Below are 12,768 nucleotides of genomic sequence, written 5' to 3'. Positions count from 1 at the left end.
AGAGAGAAATCACAAGTAGTCGGAGAGGCAGGCAGAGAGAGAGAGAGGGAAGCAGGCTCCCTGCCGAGCAGAGAGCCCGACGCGGGACTCGATCCCAGGACCCTGAGATCATGACCCGAGCCGAAGGCAGCGGCCTAACCCACTGAGCCACCCAGGTGCCCCTCAGGTATCCCAAACTTTTATAGGTGCCTCATGATTCAATATATAATTTATCATTGGCAACATATAAGAAGCTGCTATTTTAGCCAACTTTGCTTGCCCTTGGAAAAGGAGCCAAATTTACCTTCATCCTTTGACTACCTCAAGAGGTCAAACAAATAGATTCAAAGACCACTTCAAACCTTTGGAGATGGAGGAGCACTGGTATCTGGTTTCGATTTGGAGTCTTCTACCTCTTCAATAACATCATCAAGGTCGTCCTCAATATCAATCATATCATCATCGTGTCCTTCATGAGCCTGAACAATGCCAGTTCCAAGGACCAGTAACATACACAGGAACCACTTCGCTTCCATGTTCTACATATTAAAAAAAAGTAAAATCAGTGAAATGTTATTGCTTACTTTTAAATATTTTTTAAAGATCACTGACCCCGCTCTTATTTAAAATTAAGGCCTTCAAATCAGAAAAAAAAACTTTACTATTTCATTTTACAGATAAAGAAACCGAGCCCAGAGAGATGAAGGGGGTTTTCAAGACTGAATTTCACAAAAATTTCCAAATGAAACTCAAAAATGATTGTCCACATATAGAATTATCACATTGGCTACCCAGACCCAGGTTGTCAGAATGCAATTTCCAACTCACTTCTTGCATTTAAAAACAGTTCGATGGGGGTGCCTGGGTGGCTCAGTGAGTTAAAGCCTCTGCCTTCGGCTCAGGTCATGATCCCAGGGTCCTGGGATAGAGCCCCACATCTAACTCTGCTCAGTGTGGAGCCTGCTTCCCCAACCCCCAACTGCCTCTCTGCCAACTTGTAATCTCCGTCAAATGAATAAATAAGTAAATCTTTTTAAAAAAAATTTTTTTTAAAAAGTTCAATGATAGACAAAAGCCTTTTTAACATATTAATCTACAATTTACAATGACATGGTAACAGAAGGGCTAAATAGCCTCACATTGATGATTTAATATAGATATGGTTATTGTTCAAAGATCACCAAGTTTAGATATGGTTTTAAGTTGGTGTTTTAAGACTGAACAAAAATATTAAACCAAGGACTAGCTACTCTTATCTCATTCTTTTAAACACTTAAGTGCCTTGTATATTGTGTTAGGCTGTCATGGGTGGTAGTGGGTCCCCTTTCCAAGGGACCACAAATCTAAAGATATAAAAGCTGAGTCACATGGATGGACAACATGATTTAATAGTACGTAGTACAGTTCCAGTTCTGCAAGATGAATAAGGGTTCTAGAGACGGATGGAGGGGATGATTGCACAAGAATGTGAATGTAACTTATGCCACAAAACTGTACATTTAATGATGGTTAAGATAGTAAATAACCACAAACAACAAAAACTAATTTTTAAAAAAAGACAGTAAATCTTATGTGTTTTTAAAGCAACAACAACAAAAAAAGACATAAGGAAAAAAATCTGAGCTTAACATTTTTGGTCTTTTGTTTACAATGAAGACCTTTATTTCTCAGGCAAAAAAAGAATAAGAAAAAAAACTGAAGGAGCTCCTTCAGAAACTTCAAATGGCCCCAATTCACAACCAACACTGCCATTTTGACCAACTGAGTTTCTAGAAAAATGTAAATCAATTTATTCTCATGCTCAGTTTAATGCCAAATTCCTTATAAACTCTCTAACCCTTTATAGTAACTCAACACAAATAACTATTTTCATGCATCATTTAGTGGTATTTCTTTATTTATGCATCTTAGGACTGTGTTCACAGAATGAAAGAAGGTAGAGACTGGATTCCTAAATGCTTAGCATTTAGTGTGGAAAATAAAAGTGCTAAATAGGGACACCTGGGTGGCTCAGTTGGTTAAGCAACTGCCTTCGGCTCAGGTCATGATCCCAGCGTCCTGGTATCGAGTCCCACCCACATCGGGCTCCTTGCTCAGCAGGGAGTCTGCTTCTTCCTCTGCCTCTGCCTGCCATTCTGTCTGCCTGTGTTCGCTCTCTCTCCCTTTCTCTCTCTCTGACAAATAAATAAAAAAATCTTAAAAAAAAAAAGTGCTAAATAAAATCATTCACAACCTTCTCTAGGACTGATTTTTAGAAAAAAATCTGTTGTTTTTTTTTAAAGATTTTATTTATTTATTTGACAGAGAGAGAGACAATTAAAGAGGGAATACAAGGAAGGGAAGCGGGAGAGAGAGAAGCAGGCTTCCCGCCAAGCAGGGAGCCTAACGTGGGGCTCGATCCCAGGACCCTGGGATCACGGCCCGAGCCAAAGGCAGACACTTACAACTGAGCCACCCAGGCGCCCCTTTAGAAAAAATTCTTAATGTCAACAATCTGCTTCAGTTTCTTATATACTTTAAAAACACAAGTAATCTCTCATTTATTCACTGGAAAGACCGGTTTTCTGGAATGGCATAGCAATATTGCTATTTGATTTACAACTTGCTCTCTGAAACTAAACAGGCTGATTCAACCCTTCTACCTAAATCAATTTTATCTAATTCCCAAGCAGAAACAATGCCCACGGAAACAATGTTATAGGGGCACCTGGGTGGCTCAGTCGGTTAAGTGTCTGACTTTGGCTCAGGTCAGGATCTCAGGGTCCTGGAATGGAGGCCAGCCTCAGGCTCCAAGCTCAGTGTGTAGTCTACATGTCCCTCTCCCTCTGCCCCTCCCCCCTACTTGTGTGCAGGTTTTTTTCTTTTTTTTTTTTTTTTTCTTTTTTTAAAGATTTTATTTATTTATTTGACAGACAGAGATCACAAGCAGGCAGAGAGGCAGGCAGAGAGAGAGAGGAGGAAGCAGGCTCCCCGCCGAGCAGAGAGCCCGATGCGGGACTCGATCCCAGGACCCTGAGATCATGACCTGAGCCGAAGGCAGCGGCTTAACCCACTGAGCCACCCAGGCGCCCGGTTTTTTTCTTTTTAAAGATTGTGTATTTTGAAAGAGAAAGTGAGAATCTCAAGCAGACTCCACACTGAGCATGGAGCCACACGCAGGGCTTTATCTCAAGACCCCTAAGGTCATGACCTGAGCCGAGATCAAGAGTCAGAATCAGACCAACCCACTCAGATGTCCCTAAATAAATAAAAATCTGAAAAAAAGAAAAAAGGAAAAGAGACAAAGCTATAAATGGGGATTAGAGTCCCAGGTATAAGCTACAAAACCAAACTAGCCCCAAACACAGCTAAAACAATATACAGCTAAGACTTTTTGAAAGTAAATAAAATGTGCTGAGACTAGTAGTAATTAAAAGTACAAAAGCAATGGATTACTTAGAACTGAGTACTGGTGCTGGAACACACATTGTCCAAGGAAAAAGCTAATCAGAAAGATGGTCTGGTGGGCTAAATACTTGCCTTTAAAAAAGACAGGACTGATTGTTTTTTTCTCAATAAGTTTTCATGTGTTGATATATTGCTGCTATAGACTGAATTAGATTCTCCCGCCCAAATGTGCATGTTGAAGCCCTAATTCCCAAGGTGACTGTATCTAGACACAAGACATTTAAGAGAGGACTTAAGGTTAAGAGGTCACAGGGTGCGTAGGGCCCTAATCCAGTGAAACTGGTACCCACGTAGGACACTAGGAGCGTTCATGCCCTGAGGAGTCCATGAGGACACAGTCAGAGGGCAGTTCTCTGCAAGCTTGGAGAAACGTCCTCACCAGAAACCAATCCCGACAACACCTTTATCTGGGACTTCCAGCCTCCAGAATTGAGAGAAAATCATTTCCTATGATTTAAGCCCCTGCCGTGGTATTCTATTCAGCAGCCCAGGCCGACCAAAACAGCTCTCCTTTGGTTTTTAAGTATAATGCAGAGCTGTGTTTCTCAAACTTAAACAGCTGTCAGCATCACACAGGGGCTTGCTGAAGAAGACTGCTGGACTCTGTCCGAGTTTCTAATGCAGTCCAGGCCTGGACTTTTACTTTTCCAACAAGTTCCAGGAACCACACTTTGAGAACCACTGCTTAGGGTTTATGAATAATCCATCCGGGCTTGGTTTTCCAGTTTATAAAGCACTTTCATACACACTGTTCATATAAATCTCCCGTGAGGTATTACTCTTGTTTTATTTTATAAGTTAGGAAGCAAGACTTAGTGAAATCACAATAACCTACTTATTATCACAACTAATAACTGAGACTCAAAGAATTCAAATCTTGTATTTCTATTACACTAGACAGAATGCTACTATGTAGTTGCATACTGAGAAGGCATAATGGAAGAGAAGACAGGAAGAGGACCAGGCAGGAGGAGCCTTTAGGAGTGATCTGAAATGGGGAGGTTCAGATAAGGTTAGTGAGGGCAGAGCGACTGCGGACTAGCAAGCCAGGCTGTGGGCCTACGATGGGGGTGTTAGGGGGAGGCATCTGTGTCGGGAAGGCAGAGTGGTCCCACTACAAGGAAAACCCTTTTCACAGAGCAGAAGGCTAGCTACCTGTCATGTCAGGAATAACACAGGAAGTCTCTAGAAAGCTTCAGAAAATGCACTTCTCACCCACTGCCATTTCCTCTACACTCTGGGGTGCAGAACCTGGTTTTTTAGGTGAGAGAAGTGTGCAGGAATTCACCTATTCCCTTCACATTATCCAGAAGGCCGTGGAACCTGTGAAGTTCTGCCAAACCACGCCTCTCAGAGCTCTTATCTTAATGAGCCTTACCCTCTGCCAGCTCCACATATGCTGTGTTAACACCAGTACTGTTACACCAGTATTGTTACAGTATTTGCCAATATCCCCCCCCCAATGCTACAACCAATAGGCCCATTCTAGTTCCAAGAACCACTAGTAAGTCAACTTAAATGTTCCAAGTTTTGTTAGAGATTTGTCCATATTCACAAAGAATTCAACAATAAATTTTAAGGTGACCTTAATTCTCTGCTTTGTTAATGAAAATCCAACATTACTAAGACAGAGAATCCCCCCCATCTTCTTTCAGCCCCCCTACATGGAATGGAGTCCAAAAGGTAGCACTGACTGGGTGGGTATTTACACAGGATGTTGCTTTCTAGAATAAAACATAGGAGAAAATTTCGGTGATCTTGGGTCTCACAATAAGGTTTTACATACAACATCGAAAGCAAGATATATGGAAAGAAAAATCAGTAAGCCATATTTATTAAATTAAAAAATTCAACTCTGTGAAAGACTTAAGAGAATTAAAAGACAAATCAGACAAGGAGAAAATGCTTGGAAAACACACATCTGATAACAGACTGGTTTCCAAACTATACAAAGAACTCACACTCACCGATGAGAAAACCAACCATCCAGTTACAGAATGGACAAAAATTCTGAAGATAGCTCACCAAAGATACTGAGATGAAAAATAAACATGAAAAGATGCTCAGTATCATCTGCCACTGGCTACTTGCAAATTAAAACAAGATACCACCACGCACATATTAAAATGGCCAAGATCCAAACACTGGCAAAGGTCTGAAGCAACAGGAGCTCTCATTTATTGCTGGTGAAAATACAAAACAGCATACCCCCTCTGGAAGACAGTGTGGGATTTCTTACAAAACTAAACGAAGTCTTACCATCTATTCAGCAATCGTGTTCCTACATACTTGCCCAACTAATCTGAAGGATTACATATGTACAAAACCCTCCACACCAGTGTTTCTAGCAGCTTTATCTATAACCACCCCAACTTGGAAGGACCGAAAATACCTTTCAATAGCTGTATGAATAAAGAAACTGCAATGCAATATTATTCAACAACTCAAAGAAATGAGTTATCAAGCCACAAAAAGACTTGGATGAATTTTAAATGCATATTGCTAAGTGAAAGAAGCCAGTCCAAAAGGGAGAAATGTTGTATATTTGCAATATGACACTCTGCAAAAAGCAAAACTCCAATACAGTAAAAAACTCAGTGGTCACCAGAGGTTCGGGGAAGGTGGTCAGGACGAATGCATCAGCAGAGGGGGATAATTCAGGCAGTGAGACTACTCTGTAGGTTGCTAGAATTATGGATATGTAATTGCACTTGTCAAAACCCATGAAATGTCAAAGCACAGAGAGTGAATCTCACTGGATGAAAATCTTAGAAAATCATTTAGGAGGTCGAGTGACCCAAGGACAGCACGTAGTATGTGACAATGTTACACATACATTAAACCACCTCACTGGAAGGGGTAGAGGGAGGATGCTGACCTACGTCACTTCGTAGTCTGTAAACTAGACTGTGCAAAAGCACTTTACCAGCTGGTAAGTTCGTTCCCAGGGGTGTACAGGTTGACAATCCTGACACTGCTGTATACAGACACAGGAACTGAGCAAGTGAGTATACGGGTGGTGGAAGGTGGGAGCCACCTTTACACTGTTAGGTGTGCGCACTAACCGATAAGCAAGGGCAAGAGGCTGGAACAGTCCTATAGTAATGGGAGAGGGCTGGAGACATCGGTGTAAACTCATGCTGCAGCTAATTCACAGAGGGTTACATGTAGTAGTATTTCTAGATATGCGCACATATGCCTGTTAGTATGCACACGTTTCCCTGCTGTGTCACCTGTGAAGACCTAGAAGAAACTACACCTCAGTAGCAATAAATATACCTAGTACCAAGATCTTGATTTTTTTTTTTAAGAGTTTATTTATTTATATGAGAGAGAGAGATCACAAGTAGGAATAGAGGCAGGCAGAGGGGGGGGGGGAAGCAGGCTCCCTGCTGAGCAGAGAGCCCATGTGGGGCTTGATCCCAGGACCCTGAGATCATGACCTGAGCCAAAGGCAGAGGCTTAACCCCCTGAGCCACCCAGGAACCCCAAGATCTTAATTTTTTTTTTTTAAGATTTTATTTATTTATTTGACAGACAGAGATCACAAGTAGGCAGAGAGGCAGGCAGAGAGAGAGGAAGGGAATCAGGCTCCCCCGCTGAGCAGAGAACCCAACACAGGGTTCGATCCCAGGACCCCAAGATCATGACCCAAGCTGAAGGCAGAAGCTTTAACCCACTGAGCCACCCAGGTGCCCTAAGATCTTGATTTTTAATACCAGTTCCAATTAAAGGAAACAGGGCACTTTGGAGAAGTGGCCAACTCTAGGATTGGGGTAGGAAATAAATAAGATGAGCCTGGAGCATCTCACAGTGCCAGAGAAGTGTTCAAAAAATAAAACAAAAATAAAACACGCATCATGATTGGTAGGGTGATGTTAAAGGAAGACAAGAGTGCGCAGTGGCCAAAGTGGGAACAGTATGAGTCAACAAAATAAGTGGTACTAGATAATACCCCAAGTATAAAGTAAATGTCTATCTAATACAAATATACGGGTAAAGAAAGAAATGGGGCAGAAGAGACAAATTTCCCATGCAGAAATATTCCAACTGATCTATGCAGCTACTCCTCCTTCAAGGAAGGAGAGCCTAATCCCCCACTCCTTACATGTAGGCGGCTACACAGTAATGTCCTCCCAAGAGCACAGTATGGGAAAACCGAGAGAGAAAGAGAGAGAGAGAAACGTTTCACTGTAGAAACCTGGCAAAAGCTATCTCACCCAGGTGACCAAGGTCAACATCAACAGTGAGAGGTCATGTTGATAGTTATGTACCCTTGACACAATGTGATGAAAAAAGGGACTTCAACCTCTGCAGTCTTCCTCCCCAAAATCCATATCCCTAGCATAATCATGAGAAAAGCACCAATCATGAGAAAAGCACCAAACAAAATCCCAACAACAGGAGGACATTCTACAAAACATCCTAACTACTAGTCCTCAAAAATGTCCTGGCCGTCAAAACTAAGGAAAGTCTAAAGAACGGTTGCAGCCAAGGAGAGCCTAAGGAAATCTGACTAAATGCAATGTATCCTGGAAGAGAAAGGGACAGTGAGTAAAAACAAGGGAAACATGAATTAAATAAAAGTTTAGTTAATATTTATGTATCAAGATTGGTTCATTAATTATAATCAAATGTTCCATACTAATTTTAAGTTGTTAACTGTAGGGGAGACTGGATGTGCATCATATAGGAATTCTCTGTGCAGTCTTCATAATTTCTCTGTAAACCTAAACCTTTTCTAAAAATTAATTTAAAAAAAAAAAAAAAAAAAAGGATGTTCCACAATTATGCCTCAAATGGTTCATCTCCCACCCCTTCAAAAAAAATCCTGGAGCTGAAATATACCACAGGAATCTAGTCTAGCTCTCCTTTTTGCACAAGAATGAGGTCCAGAGATCAACTTGCCAAAAATCAGTTATTGGCAGAATCAGGATCAGAAGCCAAGGCTCCTGCAGCCCGGTGCAGTGCACCCTACTTGGTAATTCCACAAATGCTTTTGTCTGAAAGACACAAAGTGATTTTTCACATATTTTAACATCTGGGAAGATTTCAGAGGGTTTTTTTTTTTCTCCCTTTTAAAGTCTTCATTTGTCTTTACACTGACAGAATCCTAAGCAGAGAGCACACTTCTACTGTCACTTTGCTTTCCTGTTTCTAAGATTATCGATAGGAAATCTATAACAAAGAGTTCAACAAGAAAGCAAGAATGCTTAATTTAGGAAACAAACAGCACACACACACCCCAACTTCCCCAGAGCCACAGAGCAAGTGGTTCGTAGATTTATTTATTTTTTTATTTTTTTTTTAAAGATTTTATTTATTTATTTGACAGAGAGACATCACAAGCAGGCAGAGAGACAGGCAGAGAGAGAGAGAGAGAGAGAAGGAAGCAGGCTCCCTGCAGAGCAGAGAGTCCGATGCGGGGCTCGATCCCAGGACCTTGAGATCATGACCTGAGCCGAAGGCAGCGGCTTAACCCACTGAGCCACCCAGGCGCCCCGGTTCGTAGATTTAGAAGGTTAAGGAGTAAAAGTGCATAAAGCAATTACCTTTAAACCGAGAAACATTCTCCTGTAATAAAGAAACATTGACCACATTTGCTAAAATTCTCTTCTATTTCACAGTTCATGCCAACATCTATCAGCTCTTTGATGGCAAGGCCTCCCACATTCCTGCATGCCATGACAGCCCCCCACCTTTGACTTTAAGCCATTATATTCTTAGAACACTTCATTTTTGGTCTTCTTTCAGGGGCCATCTTCTCTCCCTGTCTCTCATAATTTTTATCACTGCAAGACTCTTACCTTAACTCTACAGCAAAGCTCCTCTGAGCCAGGACGCAAATGCTGGGTGGATGAACCACCTGTAGCTAGGCTAGTCGGTGCTATGAGTCTCACAGTGGGCCATTTAAATTCCTATCTTAGCCAAATTAAAATCACTACAGGCATGGACCCCCAGGACAGCCTGCAATCAGAAAACAAAAGCACAAATATGAAAATCTTTCAACATCTATGAATCTACTGAAGTAGACACCTTGTCTCAAAAATACCATTCAGTTATATACAAATAAGAGTTCTGTGTGGTTCTGTCTTTTGATATCCTTTAAGCAAAGGATATCAGTCAGTAAAAACAGTAACTGTGGGGGCCAACTCCATATGGTCCAAGTTCTGATTTCTACTGATCCAGAACTTGATCTAAAACAAAACCTACGGGACAGCTGGGTGGCTCAGGGTTAGGCATCTGATTCTTGATTTCGGCTGGGGTTCTGATCTCAGGGTGGTGAGATCGAGGGCGGGACCAGGCTCCCCATTCAGAAGGATTCTGCTTGAGACTTTCTCCCTCTCCTTCTGCCCCTCCCCATGCTCACAAGAGAACATGCTCTCTTTCGAATAAATCTTTTTTTTTTAAGATTTTATTTATTTATTTGACAGACAGAGATCACAAGCAGGCAGAGAAGCAGGCAGAGAGAGAGAGGAGGAAGCAGGCTCCCTGCTGCTATGTGGGGCTAGATCCCAGGACCCTGAGATCATGACCTGAGCCGAAGGCAGAGGCTTTTACCCAATGAGCCACCCAGGCGCCCCTCAAATAAATACATATTTAAAAAATAAAATAGTAAAAATAAAATAATAAAAATAAAACCTACAATACCTAGATTCTAGAGAAATCGACAGACTTTATATCCTTCAAATCCTCATCAGTCAATCAACTGGGACTTCTGATAAAAGCTGGGTGGCAGAGTTCAAGAGTGTTTTCTGGCAGTCACAGGCTCAGACTGGGAATTATATATTAAAAACGGATTAAAGGAAAAAATGCATCTGATGCCCATCAGAAAACTTGGCTAGAGTAAGACACTAAACCAATGTTTGTTGATGGTATCCAATTCCACGAGTGCCAAGGAGGTATCAAATATGAAAAAAAAGAAAAAGTCAATCAGGAACTCAATCTGTAATATATGGTGTCCATAAAGTCTGAAAACATAAGGGACAAGGGGATTTTTAAAAATCTGGAAGCATAAAAATATTTTACTGATTAAAAGTGACCTTGATGACATTATGTATACTTGCCTGTGTTTTCAGACTAATGAATATACTGTAGTAGTAGTTCTACAAATCAGTTTGGGGGGGCTTTGGGGTCAGTATCAAAATAAACTCATAATACTATAACCTTATCTTTTCTTCATCTAACTTGCAAAAAATGCACAGGTTAGTACCACTTAAGACTCATGCTAGTATTCTCTTTCCACAGAAACAATGCCAAAAAAGCAACAATTTCAAAAATGAATTTCCAACATGATAAAACTGCATAGAACTGTATACACACACAAGTGCATGTAAATCCTGGTAAACTCTAAGTAAGGTCTGTAGATTGTACCAATGTCAATTTCCTGGATTCAAGACTGAACTATAGTTATGTAAGAAACTACCACTCATGGGATGTTAGATGTCTGACCCTGGATCCTGGTTCAGGTTTTGATCTCAGGGTTGTGAGTTCAAGCCCAGCACTGGGCTCCACCCTGGTCATGGAACCTACTTCTAAAAAAAAAAAAAAAAAAGATGCTACAATTGGGGGAAGTTGCATGATGGTTGCCAGAGACTGCTCTGTACTATTTTTGCAACTTTTTACAGGTCTATAATTAGTTCAAAATTAAATGGTCTTTTAAAAAATATTTTTATTTACTTATTTGACAGAGTGATAGAGAGCAGAAGGCAGAGCAGCAAGCAGAGGGAAAGAGAGAAGCAGGCTCCCCACTGAGCAGGGAGCCCAATGTGGGGTTTGATTCCAGGTGCCCCTGAAATTAAATGTTTTTAAATGACATATACTGGATCAACAAAGATGGCACTTCAGACTTGAGCAAAATTGTCCAGAAACCAGCTTTAAACTGACGTCCTTCTGTAAAGCATAAAATTATAAAGGAAGACTCAGAAAAATGAGCTGGATTAGAAATCTGCACTTGAAGAGGTCAAGTCTTTCTCTTTTCCTTCCAATTAATAATGGTTTTGTTTTTGGTAATTAAATGTAATTATCTACCTATATCCATGCCAGAGTATCTCCACCGTCTGGGTTCACATGGACAAACACACACATTTATACTATACACTTAAAATATACATGACTTCTGGCTTGCTTCCCAATTTCCCAAGGACAGAGCAGTAAGTCCAGCTCTCAAAATCTCAGGGACAGCAATCTTCAAGAGCACCTAATCTACTCACTTTTAATACTGCAGTCCACACTTTTTAACTTTTAGAAGAGTGAATTCATTTTGACTTCTAGAGTTAGAAATTTCCTATCTTAAAATGGACGATTCAGAAAAGTAATTCCTGATAACCCAAGGCAGTACAGCACATGTGGTTGGTATAACCCAGAGAAGCCTGGGCCCCAGACTCCCCTGCTTTTCTCTGTGGCCCTGCTTAGCTTACTGAACTCCCAGGGGTCTTCTTTTCCTGTTTTATAGCTGCGGGTTATAGTACTACTGGTGGGAAGGCCTGCTGTGAAAACAGAAGAAGATAATACAAAGTCTATCAGAGTCCAGGACTTTATAGGTAGGTATAAGCAAATAGTTCATTCTCTGATGTATAATTAGTACAACCAATTGAATTAGTTCAATTATCATACAATTATCATACAAGACCCACAGGTCTAATACACCTGCCTCCTCCTACAACGTTTTTCAGCAAAGCTGAATAATTTTGCATGGCCAGAAAAACTTGCTTTTCTCTAACCACACTGTATGATTTCTTAACTCTTCCTTGCAGTGGTGTCTCTACAATTTCAGCATTCGTAGACAGAAATGTCCATGTTTATCTGTGATATTTTTTCCTGCTTTGTCACTGATTATTTTTGTTCAAAAATTCTCCAAAATTCCATTTATTTCTTGGTTAATTGTAACTCTGCTCTCAGCACATTCTAAAAAAAGACAATCCCAACTATTTTGCTATATACATTTAATAACACAGGAGACTTCACCTGAACACGTAATATCTGATTTAACAGAAACAGACAATTCTGCATTGAATTTCGGCAAATTCAGATAACCACTTAGATCAACTTTAGGAATGGGCCTACTAAAGAAATAGTAAATTTGTACCCTGTAAGCACAAAACTGTATTCTCAATAAGAGACTGTGCAGAAAAAAAGGTATTTAAAACAAATGGAGGGCGCCTGGGTGGCTCAGTGGGTTAGGGCCGCTGCCTTCAGCTCAGGTCGTGGTCTCGGGGCCCTGGCATGGAGTCCCACATCGGGCTCTCTGCTCGGCGGGGAGCCTGCTTCGCCCCCACCCCCTCTGCCTCTCCATCTACTTGTGATCTCTGTCAAATAAATAAATAAAATCTTTAAAAAACA

At 40.9% G+C, this 12,768-nt stretch overlaps 1 protein-coding gene across 4 annotated transcripts in view; it reads right to left on the bottom strand.

The window, feature by feature from the left end:
- The window catches only part of CANX (calnexin), a 37,977-nt gene that overhangs the window by 19,426 nt on the left and 5,783 nt on the right, over positions 1 to 12,768 (bottom strand). For 2 of the 4 annotated variants that reach the window (XM_059416167.1, XM_059416165.1), the window contains 2 exons: positions 9,234 to 9,393; positions 342 to 518 (listed from right to left, as the gene is read on the bottom strand). In XM_059416167.1, coding sequence (XP_059272150.1) covers positions 342 to 515 — 174 coding nt within the window. In that variant the 5' untranslated portion in view covers positions 516 to 518; positions 9,234 to 9,393. The remainder of the gene's footprint in view (positions 1 to 341; positions 519 to 9,233; positions 9,394 to 12,768) is intronic. The other 2 variants (XM_059416166.1, XM_059416163.1) reach the window with 1 other exon arrangement.

The sequence above is a fragment of the Mustela nigripes genome, chromosome 12, assembly GCF_022355385.1.
Source record: "Mustela nigripes isolate SB6536 chromosome 12, MUSNIG.SB6536, whole genome shotgun sequence".
In the NCBI taxonomy this organism is placed as follows: domain Eukaryota; kingdom Metazoa; phylum Chordata; class Mammalia; order Carnivora; family Mustelidae; genus Mustela; species Mustela nigripes.
The sequence above is the reverse complement of the archived record's forward strand: the minus strand, read 5'-3'. Positions and strand labels throughout refer to the sequence as shown.